This window comes from Cervus canadensis, chromosome 8 (assembly GCF_019320065.1).
Source record: "Cervus canadensis isolate Bull #8, Minnesota chromosome 8, ASM1932006v1, whole genome shotgun sequence".
In the NCBI taxonomy this organism is placed as follows: Eukaryota; Metazoa; Chordata; class Mammalia; order Artiodactyla; family Cervidae; genus Cervus; species Cervus canadensis.
The window spans coordinates 1,325,196-1,349,743 of NC_057393.1; the positions used below are offsets into that span (position 1 = coordinate 1,325,196).

General features: G+C 63.0%; 1 protein-coding gene across 2 annotated transcripts in view; it reads left to right on the top strand.

The window, feature by feature from the left end:
* STK32C (serine/threonine kinase 32C) overlaps positions 1 to 24,548 on the top strand; it is a 72,018-nt gene that overhangs the window by 19,076 nt on the left and 28,394 nt on the right. Inside the window, exons 1-2 of one of the 2 annotated variants that reach the window (XM_043476510.1) lie at positions 14,291 to 14,361; positions 18,214 to 18,269. Coding sequence is in view for 1 of the 2 variants with exons in the window: in XM_043476509.1 (XP_043332444.1) it covers positions 18,214 to 18,269 (56 nt within the window). In the remaining variant the exon portion in view is untranslated. Of the gene's footprint in view, positions 1 to 14,290; positions 14,362 to 18,213; positions 18,270 to 24,548 lie in introns of those variants that run through there. The other variant, XM_043476509.1, reaches the window with a different exon arrangement.

Genomic DNA, 24,548 nt, shown 5'->3' on the forward strand with positions numbered 1-24,548 from the left:
CCGGGCGTGGGGGGGTGCCGTGTGTGCCTGGCGGGCGGCCTGGCCACAGGGCCCGGCCCCTCCATGGCTCGGGGGACGGGCACTCTCCCTTCCCGCACCCCCTCCGCGGCTGGGCTGGGACGGCCACGTGGTGGGGAGCCCCATCTGATGCTCCACTCCTCCCGCTGGGGCCTGGGGACCCCGCGGTCCCCAAGCCCAGCCTGCAGGGCCCCCGCCTGTGAGGTCTGGCTGTCCTCGCCAGTGGCCCGCGGAAGCCGTGTGTGATCCATCCGAGAGGTCGTGTTGCCCTGGGAGTCATCTTCTTGGAGGAAGATTTTAATTTCCTAAGATGGTGTTTCCAGCGCTTTCCAGACTGGGGCCCGGGAGCGTATTCCTGGGCTGTGTGAGACCATTTTGTTCTTTAAAAAAAAAAAAAGCCATTCACCTTGAGCATCAGAGTCACGGGTTCAGGCCCCTGAAGACGTGAGCTGGCAGATGGTAGGGCTTCTGGTGAGGTGAGTAGGGACAGTGGGACGACTTTTATATCTCATTTAAAAGGCACCAAAAATAAGCAGAGAAGTGTAAGCGGAGGAGAGCCCAGACTTGCATGTCCAGCTCATCCCTACTGACATAAAAAAATAATTCACGGGGGAGGGTCAGACGCTGAAACTGCCCGAGGGCAGAAAGTGGAGCGTGAGGGTCTAGACGTGGGCTGCGGCGTGGAGGTTCTGGTTTCTGTGACCTGATTAGCACGTGCAGGGCATTCACCCGTGCTTCTCCTGCAGCTTGGTGTTGTCCGTCTGGTTTTACCGTCTCCACAACACCCCGCCTTCCCGCTGTGTCCGAGGGGTGTCCCCAGCGCCCCTCATGGACAGCGGGGTGGTCTGGGGCTGCCCCGGTTTTGCAGGTGTTGACGCATTTCCGCGAGTTCGTCCAAGTGGATGTCACAGCAGCAGCAAGTGCTCCTGGCCCTGGTGGGTGTTGCTGACAGTTTCTGGAAGGGCTGGTGCTCACAGGGCCCCCCGTAGGGCTTGCGGTGAACCAGCCTCCCCACGGCCCCAGCCCTGGGTGCAGGTCCAACGTGTCTCCATGGAACGTGGGGAGCGTTGTGATGATGGGAGCTGGGCGTCCGTCCCGGGTCTGATTCCACGTCCATGTGGCGCCTTCCCGTGAGGGCCTCTGCGTGCTCTGGTTGACTCAGTCGTTTGCACCAGTTTGTTTCAGGAAATTAACGCCTGGTTTGGTCGTATTGATCACAAATACCTTTCCCCATTTTGTAGTATTTTGGTTTTTTAAAATTTGTTTTTTTTTTCCTCTATACACAAGTTTCCTTGATTTCTATATGATTATTTTTATCCATCTGACAACAAGTCTTTGCTTTGTGGCTTCTGGGGTTTGCTTCCTTTTCGGAAAGACCTCTCTTGCTCCAGAATTATGAACAGATTCACCCTCTTTGTCCTTAGAACCCTTCTGTGGGTTTACTGTGTGTGTGCAAACCACGTGTGTGTGCATGTGTGAGAGTCCCGAGGGCCGCAGGCCAGCAGGTAACCCAGGCTCTCAGCCCCCGTCCAGCGGAGGCCGCTCTGCAGGCCTGCGGTCTCCTCACACGATGACGCCCGGGAGGGTCGCCGGAGAGGCAGGCCGCGCAGGTCAGAGGCCCGGGAGCCGCCCAGCAACCCCAGCCCGCCGCCTCCCTGCCTGGCTTCCAGCTCTTTGGCGGTCGCCATGCCTGCCTCTGGGAGTGGGGTGGGCTCTCGTCCTGGAAACCACAGACCTGAGCGCCCCCAAGGATGTGGACGCCCAGCTCGGCTCCCTTCTCTGACTCTTATTTTTGGAGCATAAAAGAGAACAGAAGTCTCATGTTCTGTCTCGAAATAATATCTTTCCTTAATTCTATCCAGTTTGGCCAAAAATAAACCCACCCCTTTTCCAGGATGATAATCCAGCCTCTTGAGCTGGGAGGGTGGGAGGGAGCTGGCATCGTGGGCATTCGGGGCGTGGCTGTGGCCCCAGGACCCGGGGGCATCTGCTCTGTGCCGTGGGGGCTCCGGAACCACGCCCGGTCACCCAGGAAGCCGGCCCTGGAGCAGACCGGTGGGTCCTTGTGTGTGCGGTGGGTGTCTTCCTGCGATTCTTAGGCGGCGTGCCGGATCCCGTTTAAACTCCTGGGCAGCAGCTCAGGGTAGGGCGCTGACCCCATCCCAGGCCGGGCGGGCCGGGGAGGCACACGTCTGCAGGACCCTGGGCCCTGAAGCTGATCGCAGCCCCCTCAGCTCTGGGTGTCTCGTGACTCTGTAAAAACCACCTTCCTGCATCTTTCCTCGAACACATTTTGCTGCTGAATTTGTGCTGTTCTCTAATTGCACGTCCACCTCCTAATTTTCTGTGGACTAGAGAAGTTGGTGACCGGAAACCTGGTTTGCAGAACCTGGGGTGAAGGTCTGGGTGAGACGGGCCGAGGCCCAGGGCGGGCGGCTGCGTCCGCTCCTGTCGGCTCCTCACGAGTCCCTGCCGTGCCCCCGGGGTCTGTCCTCACTGACGCCCATCCTCAGAGAGGCCGCAGCCCCGGGGAACCGGGGGCCTGGAGTTCCCGGTCGGCTTCCCTCTCCCCACCACAGTTAAAGCATCTTTGGTCCTCGCAGAGCTGCCGGGGCCGGAAGGCGCAGGGGCCAAGCAGGACCCGGGAGACTCTGGTTGGGGGCTGACGTGTCTGTGCAGGGAGCGGTGGCCGGAGGGTGTCCTGACCCCAGAGAAGTCACAGGAGGGCCATCCGATCTGGAGTCCCGGGAGTGGTGAAGCGCTCGTGGCCACCTGGATGCTGGGACGTGACGTTTTTGGGAACGTGGGCCCAGGAGCCAGGAGTGGAAGGAGTCCAGACTCGGATGCTTCTGGGGGCGCCCGGGCCGTCGAGGCTCCCGTGCTCGGGTCCCGACTGAGTGGCCACTTTGCATCGCCTGCTCCTGGTGCCCAGTCTAGACGCTCCAAGACAGTGACTGCCCCCGAGGGGGGACCGCTCATGGCCCAACACTCGCCTCTCTTCCCCGTGGGCTCCGTGGGGGCTGGCCCGCATTGTGGGCATGCAGGCCTGAACCTCCCTGCCCCCCGAAGGCTGCTGGGCGGGCACGGGGCAGCACCCAGGACAGTGTCCGCTGGGCCGGGCTCCCCTCGGCGCCCCCGGGAGGCTTCAAGGTTTGAACGGTCATGCGTCCTTGGGCCCAGGAGCCGTGACACGCCCATCAGGACGCTGCCGTGTGTCCTCAGGGCTGGGGTCCATGACTGACTGATCTCCAGGGTCACCTCCGGTTCGCCTCCCCCGCCCCACTCCGCTGCAGCTGCCCCTCCTCAGCTGGGATGCCCTCGGAGGAGGGCAGGGCAGGCAACTGAGCCCCGGGCCTGGCCAGCAGTGGCGGGGCTAGAGGACCCGTGTGCCCACCAGGCTCTGCCCTGGGGTGTCTGCCGGGTTTGTAGACAGTTTATTTTGCAGACAGGCCTGTGCTGGCGGGCCTGAGGGGGCCCGAGGCGTGGGGGGCTCATTTGGGCGAGGGGCAGGGGACACTCCGTAGCCAGGCCCCCCAAGGTGCCCCGCCTCGGGTAAGTGTCCCTCTGGTGGCCCCACAGCTGATAAATGCTTTGTCACCTTTCGTCTATAAAATAAGCAGCCGTGTGGATTATTCATCTTAAATATCCACTTCCATCCAGAGCATATGCAAATCTCTTTTCCAAGAAAAGGGCTGAAATAAAACCGAGCACTTACGGTGAGGTGGAATTTAAAATAGCAACTTTCCCGAACAATGCAATGTGGCTTCTATTTATCCAAACGCAGCATGGGAGCGGCGCTTGACTGAGACACCAGCCACCCTGCGAGATGAGCTTGCCCCAGGCGGTCAGCCGGCCCCAGGCCTGCAGGGCCCCCGCCTCACACACCAGGCCCCCTGCCCCTAGGAGCGTCCCGCCATCGAGTCCCAGCCTGGTCAGCGTCACAGCCCCAGGTGACCACACCCAGCCATGGGCCAGCTGTCCTGGGGGACCCAGGTCTGGGCCTGCGGGGTCTCAGCCCACAGGCAGAAGCCGCCTCCCGCGTCTGCTCTGGCGGCCTGGGGAGCACTGCTCTGCCCGCGTGCCCGTCCGCTCCCGCCCCGTCCTGTGGGAAGGCCCCTCGGGGTTGCAGCCCGCTCCTGGACTCCAGCCTAGATGCTTCATCTTACAAACGGTGGGATCCCCTACGTGGTCCCAGAACCCCACGGATCTTAAAGAAGAAGTCCCCGATGCCCAGTGGTTGGTCAGGGGGTCCACCTGGGAGGGAAGAGCCCTGCTGGCCGGGGCAGGGGGCGGCTTGCGGTTCGTGTTTCACTCCCTCACTTGTCACTCTCTCAGTCACTGCATCACTTGTTCACTCTCTTGCACACTCACTCATTCACTCACTCACACGCCTCCCTCCAGGGCAGAGGACCCAGCCTGCTGCTGCGGAAGCTCCTCACTGAGTCCCCGCAGGGGGGACCACCGTCACCCCACCCTGGGTCCACCAGAAGCGCGGGGACAAACCGCTTCCTCTTCTGACGGGAGGCTGCCCTCTGGGTGAGGCCCTTTAGTGAACGCAGAGAGTGAAAGTGGAAGTCAGTCAGTCGTGTCTGACTCTTTGAGACCCCATGGACTGTGCAGTCCCTGGAATTCTCCAGGCCAGGATACTGGAGTGGGTAGCCGTTCCCTTCTCCAGGGGACCTTTGCGACCCAGGGACTGAACCCAGAAAAGCACCACCAGATCACACCGGTGTGTCTGAGAGCTGTTCGCACTGATTCTCGGTGAGGCTCCGGTGACTCGCAGGATACTATTAACTGACGGTGAGTGCCCCCCCGCCCCCCTTTGGTGAGGCCAGGCGCTCCCGGGTGGACGGGCAGCCCCGAGGCTGGCAGCTCTGATCTGTGAGCCAACACAGATCAGCCGGAGCCAGACCCGCTGCTGTCAGCTCCGCGAGCGGCCTCGGCCTCTGGGGATGAGCCAGCCCGTCAGCCAGCCTGGGCCCGGCAGGCGGGAGGCGAGGCAGGTGTGGCTCTCAGTGGGGCAGGCGGGTGATAAACGGCTGCGAGGCCCCATGCTCACCTCCACAGGCTTCTCCCCACACCCCCGCCCCGGGGCTCAGCCCCGGGGGATCCCAGCGAAGCGGTTCCAGGCAGGACGTGGCTGCAGCCCTGGGGCTGGCACTCCGTCCAGCCACTGTGCACACACGCGGGCAGACACGTGCTCGGGCACACACACACAGGCACACACCTGAGTGCCCGTCTTCACACGGGGACACACGTGGAGAGCGGCAGCCACGGGCACACACGCACAGGTGTGATCTGAGTGCATCATGGGGCTCCAGGATTAAAGTGCCAGCTTCTCCCATTTTGTTCAGGTTTCAAGGGACCCCGAAAGGACCGCAGTGCCCTGCACCCAGCACGCTGCTCCTAAAGGGGGGTTGAGCCCCTGGTTCAGCCGGCTTGCTCTGCCCAAATGGAGCCCAGGACACATGTGTCACTAGCCAGAGAAGCCGCGGCGGGGAGGGCGTCAGTCCTGGGGCTGGGCTGGAAGGTCCCAACTGCGCGACCTTCTGGGGCTCAGGCTCCGGGACGGGGTAAGTGGGGAGGGGAGGGCCTTCCCTGGGGGACGGGGCAGCGAGGCTGAGCGCTGCGCTGTGGGGTCGCCCAGGTCGCTTTGACGGAACGGTCTCAGAGCCAACCCGCTCCCGCATGGGCCCGACGGCCAGCCGAGATGATCCCAAGGCAGCAGGGGGGGATCGCACATGGCCTTCGCCAGCCCCCGCCCTGGCTGCCCTGTGCCAGGGCGCATCGGTGAGTGGCAGACACAGCAGCTGCAGCTGCTCTTGGGCTGTGTCCCCGGCTCCCCTCCCCACCCCCAGGGACCCGGGCTGGCTGCTCACGTGACGTGATGCTCCCGTGGTGTCTGTGCTCCGGGAGCTCCTTCCTGCCGGCTGAGCCCACCCCAGTACCCTGTTCCCCAAAGCCAGCGCCCCAGCCCCATGGTGAACTAGCCCCCCGTCCTGAGGCCTGGGCTCTGACCCTAACTGCTCGGAGCCCTGTGACCGTGGGCGGGTCGCTCAGCCTCTCTGATCCCATCTCCTGCTCTCTGATGGTGAAGGACTCTTTCCTACAATATAGTAGGTTGGGTACCTAAAACTCCCCTCTACAAAATATTCATAATACGTATCCGTACGTTTTCACTGAGCTCTAATTACAGGAAAATGCACAGAGCCGAAGGGCCCAGCTGATGGGTTTTGACAAGTGTCCAAGCCTTGTGTCCGAGGCACCAAGACCCCCCTCGTCTGGACTCAACCTTTGCACTGTGCGGGGGCCTCCCCGACCCCGCTCTGCTCCAGGCGGCCCCCGCCACCCCCGAGGCTCACGCCGGTGCTCTTTCTGTCGTGACCGCTTAGTTTTTCCTGCCCTTGAACTTGCATAATCAGTCACACCCCACGTGGGCTTCTGAATCTGGCCTCTTGCATTCCGTACTGGATTTGAGGGATTCATCCATCTTGTTCCGTATCGGTAGTTTGTTCTTTTTTTAAAAGAAAATTGCTGAGTGCTGTTCTGTATTGTACAGATATAGCTCGATTTCCTTCTCCAGTCTTCTGCACATGGGCTCTTGGATCATTTCCAGGAGGTGGCTGTTAGGAATGAGGTTGCAGAGAACGTCCCCGTGTAGACATCTGCTTGGTTTCTCTCGGGTAAATCTCTAGGAATGGAGTTGCTTGGTGGCACAGTCAGCGTACGTTTTACTTTGCGAGGACGTGTGAGGAGCTTTCCACAGCGACCTGCGGGGCTCCGATCCCAGCAGAGCGTGTGGGGCTGGCTGCCCACGTCCGGTGGTCCCTGGTGCGTCGGTCCCTCCCGGCTGTTCCGGCGGGAGGCGGTGGTCCCCTGCTGGGGGTGGTTTGCATCGCCTGGTGTCCAGCAGCGTTGCGTGTCCTTCCCTGGCTCGTTGAACTTTTGTGTATCCTCCTCCGTGAGGAGGACGTGGACGCAGACATCTGTCCACGTCTTTGCCCACTTTTAATTTGCGTGTTTGCCATTTTATTACTGATCTCCTAGTGTTCTTTATACAATCTGGTTACACATCCTTGGTTGGAAATGTGTTGCAAATACATCTCTTAGGTTTGACTTTTCATTTGCCTCGTGGTGACTTTTAAAGAGCACACGTTTTAAATCGCAACGAAGCCAAAGTTATCCACTTTTTCTTTTTATGGTTGGTGTTTTGGGCACTACATCTAAGAAATCTTTGCCTGTCTTTAGGTTGCAAAAATATTATCCTATTTTCCCTAGAAGTTTTGTACTTGCAACATTTGTATCTATGTCTGCAGTCCATCTAGAACTATTTGGGGGTGTTTTACAAGGTGCGGTCAAGGTTCACGTTTCTCCTGATGGCGGTTCGGCGGCTCTGGTTCCCTTTGTTGAAAGGCAGGTGTTGAGTGTGGGTCTGCGTTAGCGCTCTTGTCAAAGACCGGTTGGCACGGGTGGTGCCAGCTGTTTCTGAGCAGCCTGTCTGTCCTCTGCCCGTGTGTCTGTCCTCACACCAGCCCCACAGTCTTCAAACCAGATCCAGTGAGTCCTCTAAACTTGCTGTTTTTTTACAGAACTATATTGGCTTTGCTCGATTCTTTACATTTCCACATAAATTTCAGTACTTGCCTACTAGTTTCTATTTTAAAAGCCTGCTAGGGTTTTGACGGAAATTGCACTGATTCCACGGATAGACCTGGGGAGCAGTGATCTCTTCACGGAGCTCACTGCCCCCACCCAGGGGCAGAGGGCACCTGTCCGCTGATAGAGCCTCCTGCAGTCTCTCTTAGCAGTGATTCGTGGTGTGGCATGTGTGAGCGCCGCACACTTTTCTCCAGATAGATGCCTGTGTATTTGATGCTTTTGGTCCTATTGTCAGTGGAATTTTAAAAAATCTCCGTGGTTCGTTACTATGTGTTAGGAATCTAATACATTTTGTATAGACCTTGCGTCCTGTGGCCTCGCTTGATTCACTGACTATTATAGTCCTAGGAGGGGTCTGTAGCTTCCCTAAGACTTTAGTCCGTCCCTTCCCTTCTGTCTGGGATTCTGTGTGTGAAGACAGTAGCGGCGTTGATCCGTCCTGCCGATGCTGGGCGTCTGGGGCTCTACGGGGTGTGAGTCTTCCAGATTCCTTGGGTGTGTCTTCTGGGGCACAGAGGCGTGCGTCTCTGGGTGACGACTGGCTGGGCCATAGGATCTTTTTATTTCATTTGTAAAATTTTTAATTGGAGGGTAACTGCTTTACAGTGCTGTGTGGGTTTCTTTTCTAAAAACTTCAGTTAGCTTTGGTTTGGGGGCTGTAGGATCTTATCCACTCAACTGGCCTAGTTTTTGAAGGACCGCGCAGTCTCCCTGCCGTCAGCAGTGTGGCTCCCACCCGTGCCTGCCTCCTTCTTGTCAGCTTCTTGTAGCTTTAGGCTCTGGGGGGCGGGGTGGGGCCCCACTGTGGTTTATTTCTGCGTCCCTGGTGGCTAAGCGTGGAGCTCCGTTTCCCGTTGGCTGGGCTAGGCGTTAGGACATCCCCTTTCGTGAGGTGCCTATTCAAGACTTACTAGTCTTCTGTTGTTTTAGTCTCTTTTTATTGATTTGTGGGAGCTCTTTACATATTCTGAATGTTATGGATGTATGTATGGCAATCACTGCCCCTCGAAGGCGGGCCTCTGCTCCCCAGTGGTGACCTGTGGCCGCTGCTCCAGCCTGTGCGGACCGTTCCGGGGCGTGCACGCGTGCGTTCAGCCCCATCAGCCTTGCCCCTCAGGGTTCCATTTGCTGTGTGTCAGTTATTCCTCAGGAAGGCTTGTAAGTATGTTGTACGACCGCTGTGCGACATCTGTCTGGAGAAATGTGGCCCTAAATAAGGGAAGGGTGTGAATAGGGGAAGGATGCCAGCTTTCCCCAAACTGACATACAGACTCACCGAATTCCAAAGAACTCGACAGACTGATTGAAAATGTCTGAGGAGGAACGTGGCCCTGGAGAAGAGGGGGCCTCAGCGAGGTGGGCGTTAGCGGTCGTCACCGAGTGGACGCTGAGGGTGTGAGCTGTGTGCAGGCCAGGGGAGGATGCAGAGCCAGCCAGGACCCCAGGCCCACGTGGCCCTGGCTCAGTCGGCAGCAGGCTGGATGGGGGGTCTGACCTCAAGGGCCTTCGGTGAGGAGCGGGTGGCCTGAGAGGTGGACAGGCCGGCCGTGGGGCACGTGGTCCTGACCGGCTCGTCGCCCATCTCGGTTCCAACGTCCCGGCTCCAGCCTTGGGCTCCAGCGTGTGGGAACTGTCTGCTCCTCCAGCCTTCTGTCCCATACCCGCTCCACACCCAGCAGCCCCACTTCTGTCTGATGGGCCAGGCCCGGCCCCTGTGATGGGAGCTGAGTCCCCAGAGAGCTGGACCAAGGAGGGGCCAGCCTGGGCAGCTGGAGGGTCGGCTCCCATGTCTGCCCGGCGGCAGCGCTGGGCCAAGGAAATGGGTCACTGCCTGCAATCCTTTTCTGAAACGAGGCTGAATATAAATAAAACGCAGACTTGATGGATGAGGCTGGGATTTTTATGAATTTAGCATCGTCTAATGTCAGGACAAAGCTGCTCCAGCTCTACACGTGACGTGCTTACCCTTCCATCGAGAAAGAATGGGGTTGAGGACTGCCCTGCCCCGAGCCCCCCGGGGCGATCGCCCTGAATAGGAAATGCGGTCCTGTCCTGCGCAGATCCGATCCCGTTGTGACTCTCGTGTTCGATGACACCGATGTGTTAACCGAGGTGAACTCCACATAAACTCCGCCGTGTTAAACTGAACGACTCGCAGCTTTTGGTGCGTTTCCGCCCGCCTGGAAGCTGCCTCATCCCCTGCATTGTCCCGGCTCTGTCTGGCTGTTCCCTCTCAGGAGGGCCTTTGGGGTGTCTCTCTCCAGCTCAGCGCATGGGGGCCCGCCGAGGCTGACGCGCCGTCTCCACGTCTGGTGTGCGGGGCATGGGGCCTCTTGTCTGGTGTGCGGGGCATGGGGCCTCTTCGTCGGGGGCCCCGCTGTGACCTGCGACCTTCTCCTCCCCGTGCCAGGGCCCTTCCCCGCTCTTCCTCCCTGAATCAGACTCAATGCCACTAGTGCGGTGACATGCGTGGCTCTGAGCCTCGAGACCCGTGTGCCCCGACCTCGTCCAGAAGCTGAACCACGGCAACGGCCGAGGCCGCCGTGGGGCAGGGACGATGGTTAACCGGCCGCCCGGTGCTGAGGGGTCTGGTCAGGCAGGTGTGAGCCTGACCCCCACACTGAGGGATGGCCTGTGTGCGTCCCCCAGGAGGCCGGTTACATCCTGGCCCCGATGGGGAGCACGTGTGCTCCCAGCTGGCCCGGGTGTCTGGGCAGCTGCAGGGGAGGTGCCCAGGTGGGATAAGGGTGGCCTCCCACCCGCAGAGGTGAGGTTTAGTGCAGTGTGAGCGGCACAGCCCGAGGTCCTGGGATGGGGGCCTTTGGGGACCTGGACTTGGGTGGCTGAGGGGCCGCAGGCCTGGGCACAGGTGGGTTTCTGCACACACAACCACACGTGCATGTGTGTGTAAGCGTGCAGACACAATGCAGACACACGCATGTGCACACACACACTGCTTCCCAGGCAGGCAGCCTGTGGACCCACCTGGCACGCTGGGCACGCGATTGCTCATGGATCCCCTGGAGTGCCCCCCTCCAAAAACCCAGAAAAGAGCAAGTGCTGGTCAGGGTGTGGGGGACAGTGTGTGTGTGCGCGCACGCGAGCTGAGTCGCTCAGTCGTGTCCGACTCTTTGCGACCCCGTGGACTGTAGCCCGTCAGGCTCCTCCGTCCATGGCATTCTCCAGGCAAGAACACTGGAGTGGGTTGCCGTGCCCTCCTCCAGGAGATTTTCCTGATCCAGGGATCCATCCCGTGGATCTCCTGTGTCTTCTGCATCGCAGACAGACTCTTTACCGCTGAGCCCCTCGGGAAGCCCAGGGGACACTGTAACGGTTCCTAAAAAAGACAGTTGCCGTTCGATCCAGCAGTTCCACCTCCGGGTGTTCATCCAGAGGGACTGAGGGCAGGCCTTAAAGAGGACTCTGCAGCCTCGTCCACAGCCGAGGAGATGTGGAGGCAGCCCTGTGCCCCCACGGGTGGAGAGGGAAACTATGGATTCTCCATACCCTGGAGCATCCCTCAGCCCCGAGGAGGAAGCCCGTTCTGACACGTGGACCTGGACGACGCACTGCTGAGACCCAGGAGGACAGAGGCTGGGCAGTGACCCCGTGGCAGAGCCGTAGGCCTGCGTCCGTGTTCCTGGTCCTGCTGCTCGGAGGAACCGGGGCCTCGCTGCCCCTCGCTTCAGATCCAGCCCTTGGTCCACCTGTCCTCCGTGGGGAAGGCGCAGGGCCTCGGCCAGAAACCCAAGGCTGCAGATGGAAAGATGTGGGCAGATGGGGCGTTTTCCAGCACCTGAGCCAACACAGGCATCTCGCCGCATGCGGGCCTCGACCTCTAGCCAGGCCCTCCCCAGGCCCCCAGCCGTCAGGACCGTCTCCTTTTCCCTCCAGGGGCCAGCCCCCTGCACGTAGCCCAGGGCCCACCGCTGCCGCCCGAGGTGCAGGTCCTGCTCTGATCATGTGTCCCACCAGGCCTGCTCTCGGGGGTCGGGGCTGGGATGCTGCGGACGCAGGCCTGGGGGGCTGCCCGCTCCCAGGGTGCCCGGCTCTGACCCTCTGCTGGTGGTCTGCGCCCTGGCCGATTCTCTTCCTGGAGGACCTACTGCTGTGCTCCCAGAATTGGCCCCCAGCACGCAGGAGGCACACTCCCCAGAATCCAGACTCACGTGTGCTGGGGTCTCCCACCGTGCTGAATAGGGCTGGGTGCCCAGAGCACAGGGCAGGGTCGTGTCAGGACAGGGGTCGGTGTGTTCTGCTGGGCAGACCCGCCTCGGGGCTCGGGCCTCCGAGCTCGGGGCTCTTTCTCCCCCTCCCCTGCCCCCACCCGCCAGCTAAGCCGGGGCGCCCCTCCCAGCACCCAGGGCCTTGGTGCCCTCCTGTCTGTCTGCATGTCTGGTCTGGGGATCCTGGGCCATTTTCACGGCTGGTGAGGGGGCCCGGAGGCCTGTCCTGCTGGTGGTACTGGGTGAAACTCTGGCTGGTGGAGGCAGCCAGCAGTGGGCCTTGGGCGGCAGGAGCCCCTGGGAGGCCTGCAGGGCAGCCCCACGGCTGCCCAGTCTCGGCAGGTGGAGAGCCTGTCCGCCCGGGGCGACCTCCCTGCGACCCTGAGGAGCTGGGCCCAGTGGTGGAGACGCTGTATCGATCTGACTGTCGGCTTAATCACTAATTCATGGCAGTTCCGGTGCTCTGGAGACGCTGCAGTCAGACGCGGGAATGCGGGCCAGACTCTTTGGAATGGGACGGGAGCCAGGATAAAGGGGGGGGGGGGTTCTGCAAGGGTCCCCGAGGCCCCCAGGCGGGCAGTGTGGCCTCGGCCGCCTGCTGGTCCCCAGCCAGCCACGGACCCAGGCGCCAGACTGTTCCGGAACCCGGGGCCCCCAGGGGCCTGCACTCTCTCTCCTGGCGGCTGTCACATCCTGGCGCGTCTGTATCTCAGAAGGGACGGGGTGAGGGCATGCCCCTGCCCTCCGGCTGGGCACCGTGCTGGGGGAGAGGCGTGGTGGGGGAAGGCACGGGGCTCTGGGCACCCTGCCCCCCCAGATGAGCTGGGAGACACGGGTGGACGCTGGGGCCCGGGGTGGGCAATGAGTGCTCCGAGGGCCCTGCACGGGCTTCTGGGAGAAGGGCCTGGGGGTGCAGGTGGGCAGGGCCCCTTGGGTGCAGGAGTGTCTCAGATGGAGGGACGCGCCGGCCCTGGTAGAGGGGGGGTGCCGGGAACACAGCCCCCACCCCAACAAGGGGCAGAGCCGGGGCCCCGGGGCTGCAGGAGGGGTGCTCGGGCCCAGAGGAGGCCTGTGCCCCGTCCAGGGGCCTGCTGTCTGCTGCCCGGGGCAGGACCATGGAGGGGGTGGGGGTGCCTGACGGGCCCTCCCCCTCTGCTGGGTGGTCGCTCGGTGCCCAGGAGCAGCCTGAGGGTGCCCACCCCGCTTCTCGGGAACCTGGCATGCTGGCCAGAGCACACGCCCGATTCCGTTTTCCACCTTTCACCTTCTTGTCCAGGGGTCTCTGGACGTCCTTGGGGCCCAAGCAAGCCCCTGGTCACAGGGCCTCCCGCGAGGTGAGGTGGGCGGTGGAGAACCCCATCCTTCCCGTCCTTAGAGATGCTCAGGGATGCCCGCCCTGCACCCTGTTGCTCTGAGAAGTAAACACGATGCTGACCGTGGGGCCCCCGTGGACGGCCTGCCCCTGGCCCCCCGGGTCTCGGTCCCCGCAGACCTTCAGCCTTGAAGGACGAGCGGCACTGGGCAGGTCAGGGCCTCAGCATGTCTGTGAGGTGACCGTTTGCTGACCAGGCCCCTGCGTGCGCCCGTGTCCATCACACAGGAGGGCTGGCCGGGCGCCCCGGGAGGTGGGGAGGCGGGGTGGGTGCCCTTAGAGGCTGGCAGGGAGTCCTGGGAGGCAGGGTGGGTGCCTCGGGAGGCGAGGTGGGCGCCCAGGGAGGCAGGGAGGTGGGGTAGGCACCCCGGGAGGCAGGAAGGTGGGGTGGGTGCCCCAAGAGGCTGGCAGGGAGTCCTGGGAGGCAGGGTGGGAGGCAGGGAGGCGGGGTGGGCCTGGGCCTGGGTGCGTGGCCGGGCGGGACGCGCCCTGCGGTCACAAAGCTCTGCGGGCCTTGGAAGCATTGGGTGATTTTCTCTGACGGGTTTTCTGGGTCAGTTCAGTCACCTTGGGTGTGAACATCCACAACACGTGACATGTGGTTTGTGACCACCCTTTCCACGTGATCCCCGCTTTGGGGTGGGTTCTCTTGAGACCGAGAATGCTCCGGGGGCCTAGGTGCCCAGGGCGGGGCGGGCTGGCCTGGATCCCGGCTCCAACCCGAGCCGGGCCTGCCCCCCAGACACAGCTGCCACGCTGTCTCAGACCGCGGGAGGCCAGGACGTGGGGGCGGAGGGTCGCGAGCCGGGCTGCCCCTCCAGGCCTCGGGAGCGTCCACCCCCGGGCTCCCTCACCCTTGCTGGTAGCCATGGTGGTGACTCACGACTCAGCCGTCTATTTTTACTCTGCCTTGCTTTCCTCGCTGGAGGCAGCTTTGTCTGTTTTAAGAAAAGCCCCGGCTTGTGGGAGCAGTGCCGTCTGCACCTGGACTCTCAGGAGACCCTGCGTGCTCCGTCCGTGGCTTGTCGGGAGGGGCCTGGGGCCCACGCGGGTGGGCGCTGACCCAGGCGCTGAACCCTGACAGAGGTCGGTGCCAGGGCATTCTCCTCTCGGGGGGAAAAGAAAGGGGGGCCAGGTGTGCACGGAATGCTGATGGCTTTATTTTTAGGGAAAACGTGTTCAGACGTTACTGGCCTTCTGGCTTTGGGTCTGCTGGTTGCTGCCCAAGAGGCAGCTTTCGACTTTTCCCTGCTGCTTTGCTGGGTACTCAGGGGGCCGCTGCCCCCTCTGCTCCCTGCCCTCCTCTGCCAGCGGCCTTCCCCTCCTGGCCACCAGCAGGACCGATGGTGCGGGCTGAGGGCGACAGGGCCAGGCCTCCTGTGTCCGGCGGCATGGGGACAGTCAGTCTCCCTGGATACAGGGCTGTCGGAGCGTCGACCCCACTTCCAGAAAGGAGATCCTTGCGTTCTCCTGGGGGTGGTGGTCTCCTGGGGAAACCCGGAGATAGATGAGAAGCACCCCATCTAGGAATGTGGCCAAGGACCCCGTGTGGGACAGAGCTCTGTCTGGGCCCCTGGGCTTTAGTGCTGAGCTGGGTTATAAGGAAAGCGGCCCGTGACCCCGGGGCTCAGGCCGCTGATGCTGGCCCAAGCCAGGACCTGCAGAGAGGGTGCTGTGGGCTCCCGCGAGGCCGTGGGTGCTGCTGGGAGCTGGTGCTGGCACCTCGGCCCTTGTGAAATAGAATTAAAACCTCCCTCCACTCATGCTTAGCTGGCTGGGTCAAAATGACCTATTTTCCTAGCAACCGCTGTGCTTCCGATGGCCAGCTCTGCACATGAAAGCCGGCCTTGAAGAATAAGTGTTCTCAAAACCCTTGTTTTAAAATATTTATCCACCTCAAGAGGAGTCTGTGCCAGTGCCTGTGTGCCCGCGGGGTCCCCTGGTGTCCTTGCGGGACTCTGGCTCCCGGCAGAGACGGGTCAAGGTCAGACAGGACTGTTGGGGCTGAATTTCCGTTTCCTCTTATGGGCGCTGTAACCCGGGCGGCGTCGGACGCAGGGGAGAGTGTGCTGAGCGTCCCGGCGACCTCCCTCCCGCTGGAGACTTGTTCCTCTGTGACTGGGCCCCCGGGCCCCCAGCGCCTCCCTGGGCCACAGGCCCTGCCCAGCAGTGGCCAGAAAGTTGGGAGGAGGGTGGACACAGTGTGCCCCCACCTCCTCTCTGCCCTGGGACCCCCGCCTCTGTGCACACACACGTTCCTCTGGCAGCCTCGGGGGTCGGGCAGCCCCGGGCCCCTCCTCTCGCTGGTTCCGCGCTGGGGGACCTGACCCGCGTTTCCAGCATGCCCCTGGGCCCCCAGTGCCTCCTGGGCCGCAGGCTCTCACTGCGTCCTCCAGATTGCAGCCTCGCGGGCACAGACACGCCCCCGCTGTTGTGACAGGTCCCCCGTGGTGGTCTCTGTTTCGCTGTCATCGGAGGCCCGAAGGAGAGCCAGAGGCGGGCTGAAAGCCTCGCCCTGCGCCGGGCGGGGGCGGTGGGGCTCACGGGACGTGCCGTCCCACCCAGAGTGGGTCCAGAGGCTGGTGTGTGGCCAAAGCCGGCCTGGGTGCGGGAGGGGCCCAAAGCGTGCTCTGGGTCTCGGGTTCCTCTCAGGGGGCTGTGGGCAGGGTCTGGGGATGGGTGGGAGCCATCCTGTGTGGTGGGCCCCGCCCGGGACATCCTGCCCCCTTGGACAGGCAGGGGTAGATTAGGTGTAGGCGTCAGGGTGGAGCCATGGTTCACGGGTCCCCGGACCCCCAGTCACTGGAGCGCAGAGTGACCCTGGTCAGTGGGTGGGCTTGAGGCTCACCTGGAGGGGTCCAGGCCAGCCCCGCTTTGGAGCCGGGTCACCATGGCGATGGTCCTTGCTCATGGCTTGTGGTCTGACGCCGTGTGCGCCTGCCCGGCGCTGGGCCTGCCCTGGGCCTCGGCCCCAGAGCTCCTGAGACGCCTGGCAGCCACGTCTGGGCTCCCTTCCCCCCGCCACGTCTCCCTGGGTGGCTCCCCTCATCACCCACCACGCGGTCTGCGGTCTGGGATCTGCAGTCATCCTGCTGGTGTCTCAGGAAGCGGGGAGAGTTGTGTCAAAACCACAGGCTGGCACCGCAGGCTGGCCGGTGCAGACCACAGCCTGGGGTTGGGGGAGCGTGCAGGCCAGCTCCCGGAGTGCTCGGCCTGCTCCACAGCCTGGCTCGGTGCCCGGGGCCTCTGACGTCTCTGCTGACCCGTCCACTCAGCCCCTCAAGGAGCCCCCTTATGGGCATGCACGGGGCTGCCTTGTGCGTCTGGCCTCTTACTTAACACAGCTTCGTTCCCATTTTCCTCTGCTGGAAACACGAAAGTTCGGAATTCGTGGTTTTCTCTTAAAACGACGATTTGTTTGCTAAGCACTTTGCTAGCTCATGGCTCGGAGGCGCCCTTGCTTGGGGCTCTGCTGGGGCTGTGGTGGGGGCAGCAGGGCACGCAGCGCCCAGAGAGGGAGGCACCACCGTCTGCCCCAGGCCCCAGTCTGGGCTGCCTGGACGCCGTCGGTCTGGGCTGCCAGGACGCCGTCCAGGCGGTGGTTCCCGCGATGGACACGGATGCAGCCCCATCCTCTGCACAGAAGCAGCCAAGCTGCGCTAACCGTGGGCACATGGGTGGGTGAGGAAGGAGCCGGGGGTCTTCGGGCGGCAACCGGCCGGACCCAGGAGCGGCCTGGGCAGGCGGGTGGGGGGCTGGGCCCTGAGCCCCCGCAGGCCCACCCCACGGGCTGCTGGGCGCCCTGCCCCATGGCCCTAGGCCCCACCCTCTCCCTGCTGCCCACGGGGACCTCCTGAGATCCCGAGGTCCCGCGGGCACCCGGGGCAGAGGGCAGTCCCGAGCTGGCCGAGGGGCACTGTCCCTGTGAGGACCAGGCCGCCCTGCACCTGCCTCTCGGGGCGTGGGAGCCGTGCAGCATTCCCGGGTCCTGCCGGCGCCGGCCTGGAGGTGGACAGGCATGGGAGGGCTTCTGGCGGACGGGCCTGTATGTGGGGAGCCTGTCTCGGGAGGCTGTGACGGTTACAAACACTGGACTCTCCCCAGGGCTTGGGGGCTCGCTGTCAGACTCCGTGGAGAAGGTCCATTGCAGTGAGGCCTTGAGGGGTCTCTCTCAGACGGTGGACGGCCCTGTTACCGTCCCGGGGCCCTTTCAGGACCCCCTCGAGCTGGTCCGGAGACACCTGCAGGGCACAGCCCCCGAGGCTGTGGGAGGGGTGACCGAGGGTCTTTGTGGGTTTGCGGCAGCTCTCGCTGGGGGCTGCTGTAGGTGCCGTGTGCTCTGATCACGTCCCGTCTGTGGGCGGCATGGCCTGGCCTCCCCCTACAGTGGGCCCAGGAGGAGGGGCTGCCTGGCCCCGGGGCCCCTCTCTGCCTTGGCTCAGGCCCTCCCTGCAGCACCATGGCTGACCTGATCCCGCTCAGGGTGACGTGGACCGCTCGGTGCCTACAGGGGTGCCCTGCAGTGTCGGGGCCCCTGTGGTGTAGGGCGGTGCTCTGAGGTGTCAGGGGCTCCCTGCGGTGTTGGGGGCACCCTGCAGTGTCAGGGGCTCCCTGTGGTGTCGGGGGTGCCCTGAGGTGTCGGGGGCTCCCTGCGGTATCGGGGGCTCCCTGCATTGTGGGGGGCGCCCTCCAGTGTTGGGGGCTCCCTGCAGCACTGGGGGCTCTCTACATTGTGGAGGGCTCCCCAGAGTGTCAGGGGCACCCTGCAGTGTTGGGGGCTCCCTGTGGTGTTGGGGGGCTCCCTGCAGTGTTGGGGGCTCTGCGCAGCATGGGGCTCCCTGCAACATGGGGGCCCTGGGCAGACTGCTCGGGCCGGGGGCCCTGGCGGGCACCAGCCCTGCTGCCCCCTCACCTGGCACCCCTCTGCTCTCTCTGCAGTGAACCTGGACCACTTCCAGATCCTGCGTGCCATCGGGAAGGGCAGCTTCGGCAAGGTAAGGCCGCGGCGGGGCGGGCTGGATGCGTGTGGGCTGGGCCGGCCGCCTGGGTCTGCTGGAGGGTGTGGTTGTGCCTCCCGCAGGGCAGGCCAGCGATGCTAGAGGCCTCGCGTGGGCTGTCTGTGAGCCCGCCACCACTAGGCTCTCCTGGCCCAGGTCTCTGGGCTCTTGTAGCGCAGCTCACCCTCAGCCGAGCTGGGGGTGCAGATGGCGCACCCCTGGGCTCTTCCGGGGCCGAGACCCTGAGGTCCACTCGCCCTTCACATGAGCCCCTTTCTATAGCAGTGGACAGAGCGGCCCGAGGCCCGGGAGGGAAGTGCTTGAGAAGCCGCTCCGTGGGGGGCTGGCCCCCGTGTCTGGAGCCGCAGAAGCTGGAGCCCAGAGGCCAGGCCTGCGCTGAGCCGTCCCTCCAGGCGGGCAGGGGCAGGACCCAGGTGGCGGCCACGCAGCCCTGCCCCACACAGGGCACCCCAGCCCATTCTCCACTTTCTCTTGGCCGGATCCAAGCTCCTGATTGCAGCTTTATCCTGCCTGGAGATCGGGGGTAATTATAACTCCAAGAGGCTGAACAAGCCTCTGCAAAGGTTAGAATTAGCTCCCGGGACTCTGCCTGACGGGCCTGTTGTAAATGAGTCACTTCTGAAAGGACAGTAGCTTTTCGGCTCCGAGGCTAGGATGGAGGAGGCAGCTGCCGCCCCATGTTTCAGCCCTGGAGGCTCGTGCGGGCGCCGGGTCGCCTTTGCCCACCCCCACATCCCTGCGCCACAGCCACTGCTGCCTCGGGTTACAGGCCGGGGGGTTGTAAGCCAGAGAAATGAGCCCCCTGGCACAGACACACTGAAGTGCTCCGTGCTCTAGGGGGCGAGGACTGCTACCACCTCTGGGGCCAGGACCCAACTGATGGGCCCCGGCCTTTTGTCGGTTGTGCAGAGACAGTTGATCCAAAAGATGAGGTTCTTGGTTGGTGAGTGTGTCAGACTTTGATAGCACCTGGGACCATCTCTGCCACTTGGCCTCTCCCAACGGAGGAGGGATGGCTTCAGGGCCAACCAGATGTTCCCAAAGTGGGCCTGGGAAGGAGATTGGGGACCCTCGGGGCAAAGACTGACCAGGAGAGGTGAGGCTGGTGGGCCTGGTGCTGTTCCATGCCCCTCTCCCAGCCCCAGGCTGGTCCCTCTGCACCCCTGCCCGGGGATGGTCTTCCTGCCTCATGAGCACAGTGGGCCGCCCTTCTGCCTGCAGTCTCCGCCGACCCCAGGATTCTGGTCCTCCAGGCAGGTCTTGGCTTTGAAAAGCAAGGTCCCAGAGATGGGTCTGTGTGGAGTAGAGAGACAGGAGGGTCCCAGAGACAGGCCTGGTGGAGTGGAGAGAAAGTAGGGACCCAGAGACGGGGCTGGTGGCGTGGGGTAACTAGAGGGAGCGTGGGGTCCTGCCAGGGTTTTAGCTCAGATGCAAGTCACCGTGTATTTGGAGGGCAGCTTCCTGCTTCCTAATTGGGCCCCCAGTCAAGCCTCCAGGGGTCCCTGGGCTGCAGGGCCGGATGCCAGGGCATGTCTGGAATGTGGGCTCTGGCCCCTCCGCTCTCCATGTGGCCGGGGCGGTGACCCCACCTGGAGAGGGGTGAGGACTTGGAGTCTGCTCCCATGTGCAGGCGGGCCTGCGTGTGCAGCTGTCTGCACGTGGCCTTGTTTCAGAGGGTGTGCAAGGGCTCAGGCGTGCCCAGATGCCTGGTGAAGACTGGCCTTAGGGACTGCTGGGAGCCACCTTCGACCCAGTGGGTGTGAAGGGCAGCCGCACCAGACGCGCCCCTCCACCCCCCGACAGATGCAGGCACAGGGGTTGGTGTGTCGTGTGACCTGTCTGTCTGCGGCGAGGTGGCTGGTCACCCCCTTTGGGGGAGAGTGCCTGGAGATGGGTTATGCAAACATGCCGTATCGGGTCCCGAAGGCAAGACTGGACGTTGTGTCTGGTTTTGTTTCCAGTCTTTTACGACGGTAAATTTCCCGTCACGTAAAAGGTGCCGTCCAAGCCGGGTTTAAGTGCACAGCTCAGCAGCATTAAGCGCCTCCCTTCTGTCACGTGGCCGTCACCCCATCACCCCAGGGCTCTCTGCATCCGGTAGAACTGAACCTCTGCACCCTGAGAACAAACCCCGTCCTCCCCCAAGCACCAAGTTCTAGGAGAAATCGTCTCCCAGGATAGAGGACTTTGCTGTCCGAGGCAGAACGGAAGCCGTGAATGGTGAGAACCCAGCCCGTGCTGGTGTGTGGGTGGACGGGGCTCTGTCGCCGGGTCTTCTGGGTCATCTTGGCCACCCGGCTGCACGAGGAAGCTGGCCTTCCTCAGAGCAGAGAGGCCGGGCAGGAGTGGAGCTGCCCACCGGCCACTTCCTGTCCAGCTCCAGGCCCCCATGCAGTGCTGGGCGCTGGGGGGTCCCCTGGCTGTGCCTGCGGGATGTGGAGCTGGGCGCCCCCAGCAGTGGGCCTCCGGGGGATGGGTGAGCACCGCAGGCAGCTGGGCTGTGGGCCCGCGTGGGCTGCCTTCGTGTCCGTACCTGAAATCTCAGACTGCAAGGGACACCTTGGCCCAGAGAGCTGAGAGGGGGTGACAGACATGAGCGAGTGTCCTCAGGGTGTGGACGGGTAGGGCTGACTGGTCCCCAGGGTGGCCGGGCCCGCTCATGGTCTCTGCCCTCCTGGGCCGGCTCTCCCCAGCTCAGCTCAAGGTGACCTCCGGGCAGGCGTGGGGCCCTGGGGGTCAAACCTTTGCCTCTGGGGGCCCCGGGGAGTCCCAGCATGGCTGGGCTTAGCCAGCTGCCCCCTCAAGCAGGTCTCTGGTAAACCACCATTGTAAAGAAGTGGTTATTATGAATGGTAAACCATGAGCATATTAATTTTTGTCTTCAAAGATTGGTCTCCCAAAAGCAGAGATGTCCGTAGGGCTGGACTGCGTGTGGACTCCCCAGCCCTACCTCCCCTCCTGCTCCCTGCCCCACCTCCCTTCCCAACCTGGCCTGGCCTGCAGCTGCCCTGGGGAACCTCAGACCATCCCTGGCTGAGGGGTGGGAACACCGGCCCCGTGGACCAGGCTGAGGCCCCAGCCCGCCGCCTCTGCCCGCCCGCCCGCTGGGGCTGGCGTGTGGGGTCCTCACCTCTGCCCCTGATTCCGGGTCTGGCCATGGGATTGGCAGTGGCTTCGTCTCTGCTGAGTTCATGAACAACAGGGTGGCTCCAGCCACAGGACTGGGGGCGTCCTGTGGGTGAGGGAGGAAGGGCCCCCTCATCCTGTGCTAGGGAGCCCCCTGCCCACCTCCCCCCACCCCCGGCAAGGCGAGCTCTCCTCCGTACCCTGGATACCTCCTCATAAGGACCTCACCCTCAGATTTCTTTCTTCTAAACGTGCCCCTCCTCCCCCTTCCAGCTGGGGGTCCACTGGGGTTCAGTCCTTGGCTCTGAGAAGCCCCCGGCCCCTACCTGTCACCGGATCGAGAACCCCCCCACCCCACCCCTGGGCCCTGAGCTGGTGTGGGCATGGCTCTCAGGAAGCTCAGCTGCTCTGCCCACCCCAGCCTGTGGACGGTGCCCAGCAGGGCCTGCAGGAGAGCTCTGGGCTTTCCAGGGTGCCCGCTGGCCCCTGGGGCCCCATTGCAGCTCCGCTTCCCTGGAGGATGGACTGCTCCTCCTCCGTGACCCCTCCAGCTGGCCTGGGGCCCGACTCGGGAGCTGTGGCCTCCGTGCTTTTGTCTCCTGGAGCCCCCGCCAGTCCGTGCGTCCCCCGCCTGGACCCCTGTCTCCCTGCCTGCGGCCCAGGCGAGCTTGACGTGTGGCTGCCCTCCAGGCCTCTCTGTTCCCGGCTGCCCTATTTTCAACATGTGTGGCCACGGGCCCCTGACCCAGGACTTACGGGGCTCCCGCGGGGAGGGGCCTGGGAGAAAGAGTCTGCCTGCCCGCGGCCAAGCCCTGCCTCCTTCCGGGGACGTCGGGGAACCTGGAAGGGCCCAGTCCATCCTTCAGGCTGCACCCAGGCTCCAGCTGCCCGCAGCAGGCCCTGTATTCAGTGGCTCCCAGGAAGTAGGGTTCTTTTCAAGTGTGACAGGCGTAAGCCACACCCACAAGCCTGGGCCTCCCCAGTTCTGTCCAGTTGAATGACCTGGCTGTAGTTTACTCCAAGGCGGATCATTTAAGGTGGAATAGTTAAGACTTAGAAAAAATTGGTCTATTTTTCTGTGGGTGCTGGAGAAGGCCCAGCCTTAAATAGGCCCCTGCCCCTGCTGTGTGTCTGTGTGTATATGTGTGCGTCTCTGTGTGTCTGTGTGTGTGTGTGTGCCTGTGTGTCTCTGTGTGTGTACGTGCGTGTGTACCTGCCTGTGTGTGTGTGTCTGTGCAGCGGGGCCTCCCCAGCACTGTGGGCAAGGTCTGTTCTGCATCCAGGAGACTGACTTCCAGCTCCAGGCCTCACTCAGCAGAATTATCGCAGGACCTGCTGACGGGCGTGCAGAGTGCCCGAGCTGCGTGGATCAGTGGTGTCTGCAGCTCCCCCAGGACAGGCTCAGCTGAGGGGCACCCCCTATGCAGCTTCCAAGACCACGCCGACCCTGGGCCGGGGCCACAGGCTGCTGTGCAGGTGGGGGCGTCCTCGGCCCTTTTTGCTGCTCCTCCCAAAAGCCTGGACTCGCTCTCTCTGGGGCCCTGGTTACCTGAGGACACGGAAGGTGTGTTTTTACTTTTAGATCAAACGTCTGTCGCTTCCCCACCTTCTTCCTGGCGGTGGGCGGCGGAGGCAAGAATCAAATACCCGCCTTCCCAGATGGAACCTGCCCAGGAGCTGCTGCCTCCCTGCTCCCATCACGGCCGCCCCCTCGCCCCGCCTTCCTCTCCTGCCCACCCGGCCCCCTCCTCGGGCCTCCGGCAGCCTCCCTGTGTTCTCAGGAGGCCATGGTGTCCGCCGGGCCCACCTGGGGCCCTGTCTCACTCTGGCCTCTGTTTACACCCAGTGTTACTACTCTGATACTCAGAACAAAGAGCACTTCATCCGGAATGGAGCATTTTCAATTGGCCAGCTCAGCTGCTCTGCCATCCGCCCGCCCTCTGCCCTCCGGGGCTCCATCCTGACTCAGGAGCTCCGTTTATTCTAACCCGGGGCCTTCAGTGCCTTTACAGCCCAGCTCGTGCTCCTCCGCAGCGTCAGCTGCCCTCACGTATTCGTATTTCTCATTAAACTTTCAAATACGTTTCGTCAAGCTCAAAAATAAACTCACTGAAATTTGGGCAGGACTTGCATTTTAAGATTAAATGGGAGGAAAGTTGGTATTGTACCCACCTGGAGATCCCTCACATTTTGTCGTATTTGTTTGTCTGTTGCTCTCATGGTTGTTTCATGTTAACTGTTATATATCATCTTCTTTGTCACTGCGGATGGTTCTCTATTCCAGCCTTCCTTCTGATTTATTGGAGACGGTGGCTTCTGTGTCCCTGACCACCATCCTGCCCTCTGTCTCCCTGCAGCTGCTGAGGGCAGGGAGTGCCAGGCGGGGGCTGGGGTGGCCCTGGTCGTGGCTCACGCACCCTCCCCAGGTGTGGGCAGGGGGCCCTGGCTTTGCCATCTGTGGATGACCCATCCTGGGAACAGCAAGGCCCCGTCTGGCTTAACCTGGGGCATTTGGGGCTAGATATTCTCCGTGCTGAAGGGCTATGTTCCTGCTGATGTCGTCCGGGGGCAGGGGTGGGCCTGCAGAGCCCCCAGCAGCGGGCAGCTGGCCAGCCAGAATCAGGAAGTGGATATCGAGGCTTCTGATGGGCACAGCCCTGTGGGAGGAGACCACTTCCCGGGGGCCGGGCTGGGGCGTCGCTCCGCAAGTCCCAGAGGGCCCGGCCCTGGACGCTGTGCCCTGCACAGTGGGCAGGACCTGCTGTTTGCCAGGAGTACCCCGGCTCTCCCCTGCACCCTGGCCCCCGTGCCCCCCAGGCCCGGTCCTGACGGTGGGTGGTTCCTGCCCCCACTGCCCGGGCCTCCTCTCACCTGCTGCCCTGTGTACCCCACACCTCACAGCGCCCTTTTCCTCTGCTTCTGCATGAAGGCTGGGCTGCCATGGGGGCCTCTGGAGTGACTGCACTGTCAGTGTTTGGGTGGGTGGGCCTGGCCACCCTCTGCCCTCCTGCAGCCCGGGCCCATTGGGAGGCCTTGGGGTCCAAGGCAGGACACTCACTGTGAAACAGGGCAGGCATGGGGGCTGTTCTCCGGTGGGAGACCTGGGGCCCCTTCTCTGGCCACCTGGGC